The sequence below is a fragment of the Balaenoptera borealis genome (genome assembly GCF_965194805.1).
Source record: "Balaenoptera borealis genome assembly, chromosome: 8".
NCBI classification, from domain to species: Eukaryota; Metazoa; Chordata; class Mammalia; order Artiodactyla; family Balaenopteridae; genus Balaenoptera; species Balaenoptera borealis.
The window spans coordinates 116,980,798-117,000,045 of NC_138865.1; the positions used below are offsets into that span (position 1 = coordinate 116,980,798).

The window sequence follows — 19,248 nt, forward strand, 5'->3', positions numbered from 1 at the left end:
GGGTGGGATGGCTTATTTAGGTGACAGTCTCATATGCAAAGCAAGTCACAACCAGAGTATGTGGATTTTTTTTTAACCTCTGAGAATCTTTTCCTATCCAGTTTGGGCAAAATCATTCTCATTCATTCATTTCAGAAATATTGAGAGCCAACAAAATGCCAGGCATTTTGTTACGTACTGGGAAGAGCAATGAACAAGGCAAGTGCGGTCCCTGTCTCAACAGAGGTTTTATTCTAGTGGAAAAGACAGACAATAAACAAATAATTACACAGTGATTTAAAAACAGTCGCGATAAATGCTAAGATGATGAAGTCTATGGTGTTAGTAGAACATAGAACACTGGACCTGACTGGGTCTGGGTCATCCTCCTCTTTGGTGCCCCCAGAAATAAGTGAGTTGCCCAAAGTTACTCAACAACTAAAAGGGGGAAGAACAAGAACCTCATCCTCTTACTTAGGCATTCTGTGATCTTTGGACCAAACCTTGAACTGTGCCTTATTATTTGGGCCAATAACCCTGTTTTCACTCATAGGGAGAGCCAGCTGGAATTTGGATGAATCAACCTACTTACCTCAGATTTTTAAAAGTATTCAAAACTCAAGTATCACTGATACTGGGTCAGCAGAACCATCCCTGTTTGGGAAGGTTGATGCCATATCCTTGATTTTTACAAGGATAGCAAATTAAAACACTCAACACACCCAAGCTGGACCACAAATAGATATGTTGGCATGTGTTGGTCCTGCCTCACAATAGCACTTCAACAACAGCAACACCGCCAACTATGTGCTTTCCTACATGGCTTGAAACATTTTGTCCAAAAGCGATACTCTCCAATATTGCAATTTTGCCAAATTCTTTTATTTTACCATAATCTAGGAATTAATCCGATTTGGCTTTATTCAATTCAAAATAAGTTTCCTAAGCACCTAGGGATACAGGGAAAAATAAGACTCAGTCTCTGCTCTAAAGGAACTCACAGTCTAGTAGTGAAGTCATTAACAAATGAAGAACTGCTCTTTGATTATTGGCCATTTATTGCTCATATTACTTTCCAAAATCTAAAGTTCTCCTATCATGCTGACACAAGAGCTCAAGAGAAGTCACATTGGATTTTACTTCTTTATTTCCCCTTTCTTAGTGCTCATCTTCCTTCATAACTTCAAGATGGGCATAAAATAGTTGACAACATGACTCTCCATTAAATTCGATTCCTTGGCACCATAGAGCTTGGAAATATTAATCATGAGGGCAATCTTGTTAATCCAAAGAGGGGCACCTCTATTTGGACCTGCCACTGACAAAATGTGTCAAGCCCCCAAGTCTTGTTTCTTGGTGGGGGCGGGGGGGTAGCTGTTTGCTCATTTGTAAAATCCACCTCAAAAGCTCAAGTGTGTTCCAGCGTTAAGATTCCTTCCCTTGCTTTGAAATATCTATATCTAGTTACCATCATTTCAAAAAGTTACTTAAGCATTCCAAGAAGCCCTCTTGCAATACTGTTTTGACTCAGCAGGCAGGGAAGCAATGATGGTCCTGTGGTATTTCCTGTATCCCCAGAGTCCCAGAGTTCGTGAAGGAATGTGTAAGAGGACACCACGCTGTCTTTCCAGTAGAAGTGCCCTTCCTAAACTATGTCGCTAGGCAACCCCAGGTGTGGCATTAGCCCATCCTCGAGGAAACTGATTACGATGCAAGAACTCGGGCCCAGGACTCTGCAAACGTGGGGCACTATTTTGTGGTGCTGTTCCTTGCCCTCCAGCCTCCCTCTGGGTCCTCACGGTGCCATTTCAAAGCGCTCAGTCCCAGTATTCCTAATCGATGGTCATTCCTGAGAGGGGCAGCCAGGGTGCCGTCTAGGGAAAGCCAGGTCACTCCTCTCTGGGTTTCCAAACGGTCGACAGCCGGACACCTCGGGAGACACACACACACACACACACACACACACACACACACACGCCTCAAGGGTCTGTCACGACATCATCGACGGCCCTGGACCAAATCACGTCTGGGAATGAAGGGATCGCAACTTATCCCTCGAAACCAGATGGCAGCCTCGCTCGCAGGGCCCGCCCCCCACTTCCGGCCGGACCGCGGTCACGTGCCCTGACCCCGCCCCGCAGACGCGGCTCCTCTCGCGTCGGCGAGCGTCCCGGCTTCCCTTCCGCCGGAAGCGGAGCGACTTTCCTTTTCCGGCTACGGGTCCCCAAGCGGAGCGGGAGGCCCGACGGGGGAGCCGAGCGGCGGCGGCGGCGGGGGCGGTAATGGCGGAGCTGGTGCAGGGGCAGAGCGCTCCGGTGGGGATGAAGGCCGAGGGCTTCGTGGACGCTCTGCACCGGGTCCGGCAGGTACGGGCGCGGCCGGCTGGTAGGAGCACGGGAGCCCGAGGCGGGGCTGGGTCGGGCCTGATGGCGAGGAGGGGGTCCGGCCTGGGGGCGGGAGGTAACCTGGGCTGACGCCCCAGCTGGGCTCGGCCGTTCCTTGTGGCTCCTGCAGCCGCGAGGAGCCGAGGGATGAGGCGCCACTGGGAGGCCCAGGCCCAGCCTGTCGGGCCGGTCTCCCAGGTGCCTGCAGCCGCTGGGAAAAGATTTGTCCAGGACGCCTGGCCCTATCGCGTCCCCACGCCGGGGCTGGACCCGCAGGGCAGCCAGCGTGGGGTTCTGAGGTTTACGAGGGTAGGGGGCTAGGGGAGCTCACGGCGAGGACCCGGTCTAGACAGAAGGGGGCTGTCTCAGGCCCAGTAGCTTTTTAAAACTTGGAAAACATCCTCTTCAGACTTATTATATTTCGAGGGTGGAGTGGAAGGAATTCGAGGGTATTTTACTTTTGAGGGTCCTTCGGGAGAGGAGAGAAAGAAAGATGTTAGATAGGTGTGGGTGGTCCATAAGACGTAGAAATTCCTTATGGGCAATAGTTTTTCCTCTTTCAGGGAGCATGTGATATGAAGTCATTCCAACAGTGAAACTTGACCATCTGACAATGTCGTGCATTTTGTCAGACTTAAATAAACTGATTTTTAAGAGGTTGCAAGCTTCCCTGGAGAATGAATATGGGACCTGCCAGAAATACTCTTTGGTTTCTGGTATGATGTTTAGAACAGAACATGTCCTTGTAGTGTGTGTGAAACTTAAGTGAACTTAAGTGTTAGCTCTAACACTTCAATTTCTTCTGCTGAGTGTCTTATACTCATCGTCTCTTGCTATTTAATTGTAGGCATACTAACGGATACTTTAAAAGTTGGGCTATAACTAATTACTGCTTGATTCCTAACAGAAAGCTACAGGACTCATTGTATTAGAAGAAAGCCTCCACTCGGTCGCTTGAAGATATGGTCTTTACACCTCTTTCCAGTATTCGAGGGGAGGGAACCCTACCTGTTTCCCAGATACTGACTTTTCATTGTAATACTGATGCTCCTATAGACATTACATTGGATCCCAGAAGTTTCCAAACCTGTGGTTCCGCCTAAAATTTTATCCGATGACTTGTTACTTACTGCCTAGGCACCAACCAATATATAGTGAGTATCCATCTTACTTAGACTTCAGAGCCAACCAGTGGCTGTAATGGATGAACAGTGCCATCCAGCTCCCTTTCCAGCACTCTGCTTGCCGGCGTGTTACACTGCTCTCCTCTACCGTACAGGGTCCTGAACCTTGTTTCTCACTGGCTACTAATATGTAATGGCTTTCACTCTGTGCTGATGTGTGACAATCACCTTGTCGGCCTCTGTATCCAGGAAGAATTATAGTCACTACCCTAAAGAGCTCAGATCCTCAGTTTGCAGAAGGCCTGTAGTTGAACATAAAATGAATTTTGAACCATTGAGAAGACTTTCTGCTTCTCTTGAGCCAGTGGTTGAACTCATATTCTTGGACAACCTGCTCAAGAGGGAGGGAGACCCTCTGTTAAATGCTGACCTAATGTGGATTGTTGAAGCAGTGGTGTTTACTACTAGCAGAGGAAACTTCACTGGAAATGTTCCCAGCTCTGAAATGCACCATTGACTGGAGCAGTTGTAAGCCCAATGGAGACAGTGCTGTAAGTGTATTACTTCCGAATATTAACAGCTGGAGGGCGATACTATCTCCAAGGATTTGATGGCCTTTAAAAACTAAAGAAAACACAGGTTTGTGGGTAATTTTAGGTTTATTTATAGATTTGCATTGGGCAAGAATGGAATGTTAGAAATCTAAAATATTGTGTGCTTATATCAATAGTGAAGCTTACCTCAAAGGGGCTCATATCATGTGGGCATCTGATGATGGTGGTTCTACCTCGCCATTGTATACACAGCATGTTGCAGAAATGTGATTTTCCCCCCAGTAACTGAAGATAAAAGACAGTGCATTTCTTTATTTAAATGATTGGAAAGCTTTCTCTCCTCTTAGGTGCCCTCATAAACACCAGGGACAGTCTGTAAGGCCCTCATAAGTTTGTCAGGGAGCAGTAAGCTGTCTGGTGCTCAGTTTATCCAGAATATCACAGTGGAGTCTGAGTTGACCCTGATGGGATTTGAACCTGCAGTTTCTATTAAGCCTCATATGTAGAGTCCAGCACCTAATCCACGAAGCTTCCCTCCTGGCATCTTGAAACCTCCTTTTGTATCCTTTGGACTCTTTCCAACAAAGGGAACCAATTGTTGCTGTTAGATCACTCTAAGCATGGTATTCCTAGATCTGAAGGGAGTCTCTGAAGATGTCATATAAAATTTAAAATTTCTGCAGCAGTGTGAAGTCCAGTGAGTTAATAGTGTTTGGCCAAAGGGATAACATAGTCATTTTGTAGGGAAGTACACAAATGTAGAAATGTGATCTGATTCATTCCTACTGGTGAAGATCTAAGAACTGCTGGGTGTTTAAAAAAAAATCATGTCCAGTTCTCTGAAGTCATTGGCTGGTTAGCAAAAATAAAGTGTTTCTTCAACTCGTTGTTTAGAGAGCGCAGGATCCTAATAAGAATGGGATGTGGACTTAAAGCCAGATTATCCTGTTCTGTGGCCACACTGCACCTCTACGCTGACTACTGTCTGTCAGGCTTTCAAGGGGACCTCATGGAGATTATGGATGAGTAGATACAAATCTGTTTTGTTTTGTTTAGCTTTTCTAAAAATATAAAAGCGTTCCTGGAAAGCCCACTGCTGATAGTTGAGTAGCATCCGTCACCAAGTGCACCCATTCGCATTTTAACAGGACGGTGTCACACCACAGTGTACTTCACATTCCCAGCAGCGTTCCTTCCACGAGCTGGACCAACCACCTGCCAGTCATCACCCAAATAGACGTTCTCTTATCAAACTGCTAGGGCTTCTTAGGACTTTAAGCTCCTATTTTGACCTAGACCCAGTCAGTGCCTCTGCACTGCATAATTCCAGAGTGTTCTATTCACATAAATACAGTGTTCATTGGTACCTCATGGAGTTGGGCATCATGGTGATTCTGCTCCCAAATGATTGTGACCAGGCCACTGAAGAGTCAGTGAAAGTAACCTTTGACAGATTTTAAGGCCTAGAGCCTGTTCTTTACTAGCGCTGTTTTTTGGAACTGTTGGTTGGTGTGGGGCCTCCGAAGTCCCACAGTCCTGCACAAAATGCTTCCCAGTGCTGCTGTTTCACACTTCGAGCCTGAGCAGTAGATGATTTGGCACGTGTGCTGTATAAAAACACTAAATTTCCTTTAAAAGAATGTGCCTCTACCATTTAAAGAAAAGGCCTGTGTTCATTGGCTGTTGGGCACTCCTTGAGAGATACTGCCTTTGCTCACCTCATATGCGATGTTTGTGCCTCATGGCAGAGTCACGTGTGCTGACTGCTCAGTGGCTTTTAAGTTTACTCCACTGAGACTGTCTCAGACGTGCCCAGTGGTTGAGTAGCTCAGATCATCATTTCACAAGGGACTCACTCCTGCATGTACATTCATTTGAACTTTCTCAGACACTTGAAGAAAACCAGTGTCTGCAGGACATCTGTGGGCTGCTCTGTGTCTTTGCTTTGATGGGACCCAGTAGAGTACCCTACAGAGAGCGAGTTCTTGTTGAAGGGTTTTCATGATGTGACTGAGCCCATTTGGGTCACCGCGCTTTAATGGAAGCACTGAACTTCATATTTGGTATTGAAAAGTAGATGGTAAATGAACAGTACGTTCCACTGTATGCCTCTAACGCTTTTCTGATATTCAGCTGGGACTTCCTTATCTTTCTTTTAAAATCTGATAACCCATGTGTATCATCAAAGTAAGGTTTCTTAAGTCCCAAATGCAAATTTGCCTAGACCAGAGTTTGCAGACTGGTGGCTTGTGGGCTGGAGAAGGCTCAGAGCGGGCCTGCAGGCATGCTTTGTTTGACCACACAGCGCCAACACTTAGAAACTGGAACAATTTCACGTAAAAAGTGAGATTTTTATCTAATACTTGGCCATACTGCTCCCACGTTCTGCAGTGACTTTATTTGGCAGGAGCTGGGTAGCGGCTGCCCCTTTGCACGGGGCATTGACTCTCCGAGTTGCCTTTGTTCTCACCACTTTGCTTTTGTTCTGCCCTGCCCATCGGGATGCCTAGTCAGCAGCTTTTTTTCCTCATCCTTTTCCAAATTGTGAGCCCATACAATAATTTAAATTTCTGACGGAAAGAGCTGTGCTGGAGAGTTAAGAGATCTGAGTCTCCTGCAAGTAGCTGCATGACCTTGGGCTAGGCTGGCCTTTCCCAGCATTTGATCTACAAGCTGTTCATAGATCTTCCATGGAAAAGGGCTCATGGACAGAGAAGTTTGGGGGATACAGGGTTAAATAAAGGTGAATTGGCTTCTTTACTGCAGGACTTCTCAGAGCCCTTAGTATGCTTCTGTGCATTAAGTCCTACTAGGGTTTGGGATATGCATTGTAAATATACCCAAGTTCTGTCACTTCATACCCTCTTTTCATAAAACCAAATCACCGTCTGTGGATCAAACTTCAGGAAATATTAAGCTAGATAATCTCAGTGGTCCCTTCAAGCTCACCAACATTCAGAGCTTCCATCTAGCTAGATCTGAAAAAAGTTCTGGCCATATTATTTTGGTTCTTTTACTTTCTGATGTGTTGGGTGTCTGTTCAAGCTCCTCTCTCCCTAGCTTTGCTGTGCAATTCTTTTACTCTTAATCATCCCTCTTGAAAATGTTTTACATTTATTGGAGTTTTGTTTTAAAGACACTTGGGAAAGAATAGCCAATACTTTTGGAGGCATGAACTACATTTTTATCCTAGTATCAGATGATAGCAGATCACTTGCAAGACTGAGTAGTGTTCTTGGAAATTGTGAAGTGATGGGGATTGCCTGCTATTGTTTGAGGATCTGCTGAGTCCAAGGCCTCTTGCTGGATGCCGGGCCAGTGTAAAGATAAATAAGACAAGTTTGCTGCTGGTTTTATCTTACCGTGGAATTAGATCCTCACAACAACCAAGTGAAATAGTCAGGACAAGGGTTATAATTTTCATTTTATATTTGAAAACAATAAGCCAAAGAGAGATAAAGCAGTATTCTCGGAGGCACACAAACAGTTAATATATGCAGTAGTTCTTGGACCCATGTCTCCTGCATTCTAAGAGGGACTCGGTTCCTTTGCAGAGGTAGTTGGGTAGTTTTCCATCTCAATGAGAATTCTGCAGCAGAATCTTCAAAGCATCAAAGGGATGCTGGTGGAATTAGATGGGACACAGGGGAGAAAACTAATGGTCATGTCATCTTGAGGGTCTTTGGAGGGGGGATCCTAGCTGGAACAGTATTTCAGCTTGGAGCGTCAGCTGGTCATCTTAGCATTTTTCTGACAGGCTTCTCCATATTCACTTTAACTTTAGCAAACGTTTAATGAGTACTTTCTATGTGCCAAACGCTTTGCTGTGCATTAGGGAAGTTCTTGAACTTTTTTTGGAGCATAGACCTTTTTAAGACTCTTGAAAACTTTGAACCGCTCCTCGGAAATATTTAAATAGTTTGTATGTAATTTCAGGAGGTTCATGAATTCTCTAAAGCTAATCCCTGGAGCTCCCAGTCAAGGAACCTTTGTCCTGGGAGTACCAAGATGATTGAGACAGGTCCACACCTCAAAGAGCTCCCTGTAATGGGGAGACAGTATAACCAGCAACTTCCTCAGTGAGGTCACGCTACTTAAAGGTAGTTTTTAAAGTGCTTTGCAAACAGATAAGGGAGTATTTAATTCTCCCCAAATGTGGGTGGCATGAAGTTGTCAGCAAAAGCTACTAAGAAGAGCTGATATCTTATTCGATTGACATATAGAATTCCTTGTTTTGGTTAATGCCAGTTAATAGGGCAGAATCAGCCAGGGCCCCATCTCTAATGACAACAATAGCTACCATTCATTGAGCTTGTGTTGTGCTGGGTGCCAGGCAAGGACTTTCATATAAGTTCTCTCACTTGATGGTTGCAGAATACCCAAGAGGTAGTATAGTGAAGTGGTTATTAAAGCTTTGGATTCAGTCTATATGAGTTCAAGTTCTGGTTCTGCCAATTACTAGCTTATAGTGACTTTGGATAAGTTATCTAACATCTTTAAACCTCAGTTTCCTCATCTGTAAGAGGGAGATCATTGATGGTGGCTATATCTATCCATCTATCTATATCTAGATAGATAGATAGATAGATAGTTTTGTTTTTTGTTTTTTGGAATAGCTAATATTAGAAGTTAAGAGGTTACCCTTGGGAGGTGGAGGTGGGTAGTGACTGAAGGGGTCATGAGTCCAGCTTCGGGGGTGCTGGTTCTGTTCTGTTTCTTGATCCGGATGCTAGTTGCACAGGCATTTTAGTACATGAAAATTCAAGCTGTCAACTCACCCATGTACTTTTTTTGTATTATTATTTTATTATTTTTCAATAAAAGGTTAAAATAGCAAACATTTCTCGTTCCTTACGATGTGCCCAGCGTTGTTCTGGGTGCTTTACATTGTTGTCTTGGTATCCCCATGGGTATAATTCCAGGCAGACTGGCTCCAGATCCCACAGAATTGAGACTAGTAGCTACTGTCTGAGGTCACCGTGAAGATGAATTGACGGCACCATCAGGCACTTAGTAAGTGCACAATAAATTTGATGCACTGCTGTCTTCATAGTAACCTAGGCAGTGGGTGCAGAACGAGGACTTGCCTCTGTGCACCACGGCTCCAGACCTGCCCTCCGAGACTTGCTCGCTCCCAGCCACTGGGCTCGACCGCTCTGGCCACATACTGTGTCCTCCTGCTGTGGGGAGTAGAGACTTTCAGCTCAGTCTGTCAGTTCGCCAGGGCGGGGCCACCCTGGGTGACTTCAGAGCAGAGGTTCCAGGGAAGCAGGTTGGGTTCCTCCTCCCTAAGTGGTGGTGTGAGCTCTCACCTCTACTTTAGAATCGACAGTGACTATGTTGAAGGACATGGACCCAATCAGTGTGTGGATGACTTGCCGCCATTCAGATAGCTTTGCCTGTTTCCATTTAGTGTAAAGTTTTATTAAATGTGAAGTTGTGGAAATATTCACAGCTTTCTGTTTGGGTTTATAGGGTGAGCTACTCTGATTACAAAACTTAAAGATGTGCACTGGGAATAATTAATTGCCATGTTTCCTAACTTTAGTGAATCGTGTACCACCTTTATTATGATTGTCATATCAGTGAACCCTCAGTATTCTATTTACTTTGTATTTTAAAATCATTTTAAATTTAGGTTTATTTAAAATATTTTTGAACATTCATCCATGCACCTCCCCAGATTGCTTTGTACTCTTTAGAAAACACTGGCTTAGTTCATCCCTGCATTTTACAGGGAGCAAGACCACTGAAGGTCTTGCCCAAGGTCGTATGCCGGAAGAGCCAGCTGGAAAACCAGGACTCCTGACTGATGCCTGGTCCAGTGCTCCCCTCCATGTTTCCACTAACTACTGGCAGTGGAGGTTAAATGTCTATGACGTTGATTTATATTTCATCTATTAGCTGTGCTTAAAATAGCACAGGTAGTGAGGTAACCCATTCTTGCCGCCTCCCCCCAGAAAGGGGGGAAAGTGAATCAAGTAGTAGAAAATCAGTAGCAGCGTCCCCTCAAGGTCTTGCTTTCAGATAAGCACTGGAGTGGCCTTGGTTTTCTTGGAATATCGTGGCTTCTGTGACTATTTTCTGGCGTACGCCATTATTAACTGAAAACGTACCTCACTTCCCTTAAGCAGCTACTGTTCAGAATGGTCAGTTATGGACGTGAGGAATTACTTGAGCTCTGCGTACTGGAAATCATTAGGTTTTAAGTCCTCGGGAAGTGACTGTGTTTAAGAAAGTATCAGGTGGAGGAAGGGCAGTTAGCCTAGTGCTGTGGTTAGTAGCACGGACTCTGGAGTCAGGCAGGCCTGGGCTTCAATGCGGTTTCTGCCGTTTATAAGATGTGTGACTTTGGGCAGGTCACTCAGCCTCTCTGAGCTTCACTTTTCCTTGTCCTAAAGTGAAAACAATAATACTAACCTCCTAAAGAATCATCATGAGGAATAAATGAGATAGCATCTTTAAAATGTTCTTAGCAGAGTGCCTACACATAGTAAGCACTCATTGAATTTTAACTCATTATTTCAGTAGGCATTTAAAATCATGTCTTAGAACAAGGTAGCATTTGTATGAATAAAGGAATACATTGTTTCTTTATAGCATATTATATAATGTGGTATCAATGTAAGTTATGGTATAATTGTATATTATAATGTTAAACTCACATCTAACATTTGTTTAGCCGCAGTTCAAATGCAGTTATTGACTTCAGAGCTACACCTCTTAACCATTATCCTGTACTGCTTTTCTCATAGTGAAAATTTCCCAAATTATAGATTGGGAAGCAAACATGATTTAAAAACAAATCTGAAATTCTCAGTCACATTTTAGAAGGTCGCTTGTTGATTTAATCAAAATTAGGAATAGAAAACTATTGTAACACTTCTGGCATATCAGCTTGGGGGAGAAAATTACATTCCAGCAACATATGAAACATACCATATAAATTATAAGGAAGGCCGAGGACTCAGGAATGACATCTGAGCTAATTTGGAAGGAAGGGAAAAGGTCTGGAAGCTAAGAGGTCTCATCAGAAGAGGGTAGAGAGAGTGCCAGATTTGTAGAGCTTACATTTAGGGTCCTGTCTTTGAGGGTGATCTGACATGCACACTACTGGGGGACTCCACTGATAACCATAGCCTTTTCTCTTGTGTTTTGGGGTCGTCCTTACTGTCTCTTGCCAATGTTTTGGTCTGTCTTCAAACAGACAACTGGGCCAGTAATCTTGAAAACCCTCACATTGGCCATTTACTGCTCAGTTTATTGGACAGACGAAAGGGCCTTGGTGGGGCATAAGCCACTGCAGTGTTCTCACCTTTTAATCTGCCTGCTTCCCGAGCTGAGTCCTTAAAGATAAGTTTTGCATCTTAAGTAAGTAGCCAACCTCCACAAGCTTATCCAAAACAAATATGGAGAGCAAGATTGAAAGCTGGTGGTAGAATGCTGTTAGGCGAGATTTATATAGTATTCTGTTTTAGAGCAAATGCCCACTTGCCTTGAAATTTGAATATAAGAGATGGGGTTTCTATCAACAATCTTAGTATTTTAATTATTTAACTTAAAATAGTGTTTTTCAACGAGCACCTGTCCAGGCTACCATCATCTGTAGCCTAGACAGGGCAAACATTTTCTTCAAAAGTCCAGATAGTGGGAATTCCCTGGTGGTCCAGTGGTTAGGGCTCCGCGCTTTCACTGCCAAGGGCCCAGGTTCAGTCCCTTTTCGGGGAACTGAGATCCCACAAGCCACGTGGTGCGGCCAAAAAAAAAAAGTTCAGGTAGTAAATTTCATATATATATATATATATATATATATGCTCTGCACACCATATGATCTCTGTGAATGGGTGTGGCTCTGTTCTAATAAAACTTTATTGACCAAAGCAGGTAGTTCACCAACTGGGGTTTGCTGACTCCTGGCCTAGAATACCTCCTAAATGGTCCTGCTGCTCTTGTCCCCTTAGAATCTATTGATATTTTCCTTGTCCAGGGACATTTTTTTAAAATCATAAATCAGCAGGTTACTCCCCTTACTAAGCCTTGTAGTTGCTTTCCATCACCCTCCATATAAAATCCAAGCCCCAGAATTCCCTGGTGGTCCAGCGGTTAGGACTCCGCGCTTCCACTGCAGGGGGGCACAGGCTCCATCCCTGGTTGGGGAACTAAGATCCTGCAAACTGCGAGGTGCAGCTAAATATATACATAAATATAAATAAATAAGTAAGTGAATAAATCCACGCCCCTTCCCATGACCTCTGAAGCCCTATGTGAACTGCTCTTGCCCACCCCTTGGAACACATCTAGTTCCTTCTATTCTAGTGACGTCAACTTACCTATCAAGCTTGCTCCTGCCTCAGGGCCTTTGTACAAGCTGTTCCCTCTGCCTAGAATGCTCGTCCTCATCATTTAGGTCTCAGATCACATCTCAGCTCACAGCAGCCTTCCCTGATCACCCTGTTTAAAGTAGCTCTCCTGAGGACTCTGTATGTCCTTGTCTTCTCTTATTAGTATCGTGCTTATCACCAGCTGAAATGATCAGTTTACTGATTAGCTTGTGTACCTGTGACTCCCCACTGATTGCCAACTCTGGGAGAGTAAGGACCTGCTTATTCTTGTTCACTGCAGAGCCCAGGACATAGTAGACACTCAGCACTTGTTGGGTGAGTTGCCTTCTTTTACAGCCCTGGTATTTGTGAAGTGCTTTCTCATGTACAGAGCTCCTTTGTGTTCAGAGTATGTTGTTATCTTTTCAAAAACTATGAAGCAGATGGTATTATACCCAGAGGATCTTAGACAGAGAGGAAGGGGACTTGCCCAACACCACAGAACTAGGAAATGGAAAGGACGAGACCTGACCCAGGATACCTGACATTTAAATTCTGCCTTAGGTTTTCAGTATCGTGATTGTCTTTGGTTGTTTATTTGTTTAAAGTAATTTATGTTGGTCCCAGAAAGTCTCAGAATTCTGGGCACATTTGGACAACCTCAGGAAAACTACCACTGAAGACATAGGTCTGGGACATCTCTGCTGGCTGCCCCTAATCCCCCCTTGCTTGTGAGGCTTAACTGAGGGACTAAAATCAAGACCAGTTGTAAATATTCCTTTGATTAAATCAAAGAGTTAATTTATTGTGAAAATCATGTTTAATTCCTAACGGAAACAAAGCAGATAAGTGTAGGAAGCTCTGCATAGCATTTGTTTCTAGGGGAAAAATTTAATAACTATGTTCTGTTCTTTGATGATAAATGTTAAAAGTTAGAATAGCTCTCAGAGGTTATCTCGATCTCTCCAGTGCAGGAATCTTTCCAAACTCATCTGGACAGATGGTCACCCCCCTGCTGTTTGAACTTCCAGTGGAGAGCAGCTTGTTGTTTTATGTTTCTGTAGATCACATCGTCACTTTATAGGGGTTAAGGTTAATAGGACGAATATATTCCTAAAGAGCTGTCAACATTTGAGCAAACATGGCCTCTTAAATATTGCTGGGGAATTTGTTCCTTAAGGGAATCCTGTGCTAAAACCTTTTGAACAGAGTTCTTCATATTGTTGGCCTGCTTTTTTCCTTAAAATGTGGTATACCTATATTTTAAGTGATGACTTAAAAATTTGCTTGTAGAAGACAAATTTTTGGAAGTATCATTTCTAAAGAGACATTATTACTAAGACCAAAAGGGAACTCAGTTAATAGTGCAAAGTCCATGTCCTGTCACGACATTGCTTTACATTAATCTCCGTCGGGGGGAGAAATGGGGTAGCAGACCTTTAAAGAAGACTCTTGTCTTTCTCCCTCGATGGAGCCATGATTTGTTACTGAGTATTTAAATCTGATTCTCTCTGTAGATTGCTGCTAAAATTGATTCAATTCCTCACTTGAATAATTCCACACCTCTAGTGGACCCCTCAGTGTATGGCTATGGAGTACAAAAACGGCCCTTGGATGATGGAGGTAAGTTGCTGTAAATATCTTTGCCTTTCAGGTGGTAGTGAACCTGCCAGTTAAGTTGGAGTCTGTGTCAGCCATTTCCTTAACAGCTTTCTCCAGCGTCACTCTCTGAAGACTGGTTGCGGGGAAGTATTTAAGATGATTTTCCTCAGCAGTTCTACGGCATTTGAGTTCTTACTTGCCTTGATAATACAGGGAGTCTTTTCGGCTGGGCTGTAAGGTAAAAGACAGTCTTCGAGCATCAGCTTGGAAATAATTTGACTGATTCGAGAGTTTTGCTTGATTTAGCCCTCAATTATTCCTCAGTGCACACGTGGGAATTGAAGTTCCCACTTTTCTCCAAAGAAAAGCTGAGATTTGGTGCATGGCTCTGGGGAGGCTGTGGCTACATACTGACCTTAAAGAAAGGAGAGGGGAGGGATGACCTTTTTTCAGTTTATCTGCTGGTTGTTTCCCTCCATTCCCATTTATAACAGGCTCTTTCTAGCAGCATCCATTTTTCTTTTGCTCATTCCTTCGTTTATTTCATTGGTTTGTTTATATACCCTACTCATCCCCAAAAGAATTTGAGACCACTTAGAAGTGCGTCATTACCAGCACTTTGGCAAAGAGTATCAGATGTGTTTCTGCAGAGAACTTGGACTTCCTTTATCATATTTCATCTCCCACAAAGTAGCTCTGTAAAAGGGATTCTGAAATACACTAGATTGCACGTGAATATGCACATAGTGGGTGGGCCAATGTCTTCTCTTCCTGTCCTCAATCTGCATATGTACCCAGCCACGTATGTGTTCATATTTCTGTGATACATTATTAAGTGAAAAACAGTCAAGGTATACAACAGTATATATTTTGTAATCTCCTTTCCCAAAAAAAGTGCATGTTTTATGTTCATAGAAAAAATGTAATATGGCATGACTAATTGCTCTGGTCTCTTTGGAGATTCTAAAAAAGAGATCGCCATCGTTTTTGTAAGTGGGAACCTTTTGGGAATAATTATGTAGACTCACACGGTGCAGATTTTAATGGAACAACCCGCAGTTTGGGTGTAAAAGTTCTTGTCTATTTAAAAAAATTATTAATGTTTATGGTCACTCACAGAAAATCTACCACAGGGCCACTGGAACTAAGGTGACGATTTACACTGCTACTCTGAAACGGTATCTTGTGATCATCTTATATTTGATTGGCATTAGTGATTTCTTAGACCAGACATGAGTGATTGCATTATCTGCATTTTTGCCTTAGCAAAAAGCTGTCATGCAAAGCAACCTTTTTTACCTTTTCTGGGCAATCATGTTTCAGTTCCTCTTATGGGACATCGATATAAAAATAACACTAAGTTGTCTGGCTCTGAGCATATGTCTCATTAATGGACAGTGTGTCTCTCTGGCCCACCATTTCCAGAAATTGAGATCAATACATTCCACAACTCTCAGCCTTGTTTTCACCCACTGTGTGGAGTTGAAGTCTAAAACTTGTGCCCACAGAGAATAGTATCACTATGTCCTTTGCATAATGAATGCCTAAAAATGTGCAAATGAAACCTCTGGCATCTTGCAGACTTTTTTTTTTCCCATTAATCCTTTGCACACCCATTTGAAAGAATGTGGCTCGTTAAGTCACCAGTAAGTCCAGACTCTCACTTGAAACTCCAGTTCATTATTATATGTGTATTGTCACCTTTTTTTTTTTTTTTTTTTTTTGAGAACCATAATTTTTTGCATTTTGGGGGACTAAGTTCTTGTGATTAGAGAATAAATACAATTTTTCTCTTTCCTCCCCCAAAATATTAAGTCTCCTTTAGTAGGAAAGAACTGAGGGAGACACTTTCCGCCTTGAACCGTGTCTCTTGTCATCCCCAGGCCTGTGTTTTACCATGACGACAGACTGTATTTGAAGTGTGAGAAATTTCTCTTAGGCTTTTTACGTTCTACATAACGGTTTGATAAAGTTAATCCTCTCTTCTGTTTAAATAACAGAATTACACAAATTGTTTTTCTCCAAGTTGGTCTCTTTGTGTAGAGTTTGAGATTTGCTGTGGACCTTAAGGAGAGCTGGGCATCTGGGGCCTGCCCCAGCCTCTTGTCAGTTGTCTCCTGACAGGAGTGAGGTCACTGGGCCAGTTCTGTTCTCTTGAATAAACATGTGGATAAACAGATCCTGTCAAGGAAAGTGACGTTCTTGTTTACCCGACAGCTTTCTAAGGGTCACAGTCTTGCTGTTTGTGAGATGAAAGTTTAGAAAAGCAGAGACGAACAACAAGCAGGAATGCCGGCACTTTTTTCTTAGCAATAAAGATTTCCGAGGGCTTTGCAGTTTTTTGTTTGTTTGTTTTGGCTTGGGATTTTTTGACGGAAGTTCATCAGATCACTTCTTTAGCAATATGAACTTGCAGACTTTTCCCGTGAAGCCAGGTTCTTTGACCTCTGGGAGGTTAAAGTTCAGTCCCCTAGAAGTTTTTGGAGGTGTTATTTGGGTCTGCTTAAAGGTACTTCAACTCTTAAGTCAACCATAAAGAACCTTAACATAGGGCTTATTCGGGACATTGAGATGTGCAAACACGTGTATGAATGGGAGGATTTTTTAAAGTGCTAGGCAGTAAAACAGGAGGAAAGCGATTTGAGTTCGTTGTGTTCTGATGTAGAAAGCGAGTTGGGTTAGTTGTGTTCCAAGGCAGTTGTGAGTTGTCCGTCCAACTGCCAGTTCATGAGCTCACTTGGAACCCAGCAAGAGCTTTGCACCCAGCTTCCAGAGCCTGCCTTGGTCCCTGATCTGGGAAGAGCAGTCATTCTGCTGCCCTCCCCCTCTGGGTCAGGTCATTTTTTTTTTTTTCCCCAATTTATTTATTTATTTATTTATTTATTTTTGGCTGTGTTGGGTCTTCGTTTCTGTGCGAGGGCTTTCTCTAGTTGCGGCGAGTGGGGGCCACTCTTCATCGCGGTGCGCGAGCCTCTCACTGTCGCGGCCTCTCCCGTTGCGGAGCACAGGCTCCAGACGCGCAGGCTCAGCACTTGTGGCTCACGGGCTTAGTTGCTCCGCGGCATGTGGGATCTTCCCAGACCAGGGCTCGAACCCGTGTCCCCTGCATTGGCAGACAGATTCTTAACCACTGCGCCACCAGGAAAGCCCTGGGTCAGGTCATTTTAACTATCAGCATCTTCTGTCTTGGCACCCACGCTTTCTCATGGTTTTTGAGGTGCACCCTACGGATTCGAGAAGCTCCCTGCTGGTCTTGGTGTGACAGTGGTTCCATCCAGTACTTTCTTCGTGCTTCTGCTGGAGCCCATCGAACCAGTTCCATCCCTCTGCTCTATGACTTGTGGCAGCTTCCGGTAACCAGGGGGGCCCAGCCCTTCCTAACCTGGCCACCGCCTCCTGCCCCTCTAGTCTCGCTCCCCCGTTCTGCACTCTGCAGCGGCCTAGTCAGCTTTCTTCTCTTTGCTCTTCCAGAAACACTTCCCCCATCCCAGCCCTTTACCTGGCTGACTCCTGCTCACCCTCAGTCTCGGGTGTGATGTGACTTCCTCCTGGAAACCTGTCCTCATCCTCACCTTTTGACTTTCTTCAGTGCCTCGCTCGCGTGCCCCCTCAGGGTGCCCCCTCCCTTCTTTCGTTTCCTTCATCCCTTTTACTCCTTCCTCCCTCCCTGTTCCCCCTCTTCCTCCCGTTCTCACACGCCCACCTCATCGGGAAATAGTAAATGGCACTCTGCTCTGAACTTTGACAGCAGTTCACTTGTCCCCTTCTTGGGGCACATTTCATCTTCTTTATTCTGCAGGTGACGGGAACGTCACGTCCCTCTCCTACCAGATTCCACGTGCCATGATCATAAAGACAGTTTATTTCCCTACCTACCTCATGCAGTGAGTGAATAAATGCTTAATACCTAAGTTCTCCCTCTGTGTATCCTATGATTAGCATTTAGGAAATTTTGTGAAATGGAAGCTCCAAATTTAAGAGAATAGTATTAGCTAACTGATTTAGAAATGCAAGTTTAAGTTTAATCTAAATCAGAAGTTGGCAGGCTTTTTCTTAAAGGGCCATGTAGTAAATATTTTAGGCTTTCAGGCCGTATGGTCTCTGTCCCACCCACTCAGCTCTGCCGTTGGCACTCAAAAGCAGCCTTAGACAGTACGTAAACAAACGAGCATGGCTGTGTCCCAATAACTGGTTGTTTACAAAAGTGGAAAGCTGTCCCTCAGGCGTAGTTTGCCAACCTCTGATCTCAAATCAGCCTTGTCAAATGATTAACTCTAACACTTGCTTAATCGTCAGTTAGGAAGGTGTACAGAGGGTCCCCCCTCCCGTAATTTCCTTAAACAAATCTCCTTGTCTCAGGTTCCACTCTCTGTCTTGACTGCTGGAGAAAACAAGTGGTTTCTACTGTTTACGTAGAGCTGGTTGACAGATGGAAAAGGCACTCTTCCCATTGTCCCCGCCATATTTCGAGTGGCAATGAGAGCATCTTCTCCAATTTTTTTTACTCTGGGAGAGTTTTAGGTAATCACGTACCCTTGAGCTTTTTTAGTTCAAACAGACCACACTCTCTTCCTGTCTTCTCTCTAAAGAGTGGCACCAAAATCACAACTTGGGGTGAATAAAGCACCATTCCTGCCATTGCAAAGGGTCGGGGTTGGGGGGCGGGGAGTGTTATGCTAGTGACTTTGAAAATATGCCTGCCTTTTCTACCAGAGACTTACCTTTGATACTTACGTAGTACCATCTTAGATTTACCACACTTTCTGGTCTTCCTGTGGAATGAAGGAAGGAGAATTCTTAGGGGTACTACCAAATGAATGATTTACAGGAAGATAGGAATAGAATATCTCTACGGTCCTTTCCAAGTTTTATTTCAGCACTTGTGGCATAGGGCAAGGAGAAGGAGGAAAAAAGAGTGAGGAGGAAAGAATGTTTTAAATTCCAGACTTTCAGAGAGAGAAGAGGGATGAGAGGTGCCCGTGCTCGGGAGTGGCGAGGGCCGGTGTGCCTGCAGCTGCATGGCACGGAGCCTGCACCACCTCAGGCAGGAGCCTGCAAGGGCCAGAGCCTCTACTTTGGAAAGAGAAAAAAATGCATCTCAGAGATGCTCATACTCTCCCTGCATGGAGGGTAACAACGATGCTGCAGGGATGAAGAGCCAAGACTAAAACCCAGTCCCTGAGAGCTGGAGGGGGTGGGGGAAGATCTGCCTTTTACAACGTAGGCAAAGTAAATCAGGGGTGTTGTCAAGCAGTAGTCTTCAAGCTGGGGTGCATGATGTCCT

At 44.1% G+C, this 19,248-nt stretch overlaps 1 protein-coding gene across 11 annotated transcripts in view; it reads left to right on the forward strand.

Annotated features, from left to right (window-relative positions):
- Window positions 1-2,111: 2,111 nt before the first annotated feature.
- Window positions 2,112-19,248, forward strand: part of FUBP3 (far upstream element binding protein 3) — a 49,610-nt gene continuing 32,473 nt past the window's right edge. For 4 of the 11 annotated variants that reach the window (XM_082400788.1, XM_082400794.1, XM_082400793.1 and 1 more), the window contains exons 1-2: window positions 2,177-2,345; window positions 13,880-13,985. In XM_082400788.1, coding sequence (XP_082256914.1) covers window positions 2,262-2,345; window positions 13,880-13,985 — 190 coding nt within the window. In that variant the 5' untranslated portion in view covers window positions 2,177-2,261. Of the gene's footprint in view, window positions 2,365-13,879; window positions 13,986-19,248 lie in introns of all 11 variants that reach the window. The other 7 variants (XM_082400792.1, XM_082400795.1, XM_082400789.1 and 4 more) reach the window with 4 other exon arrangements.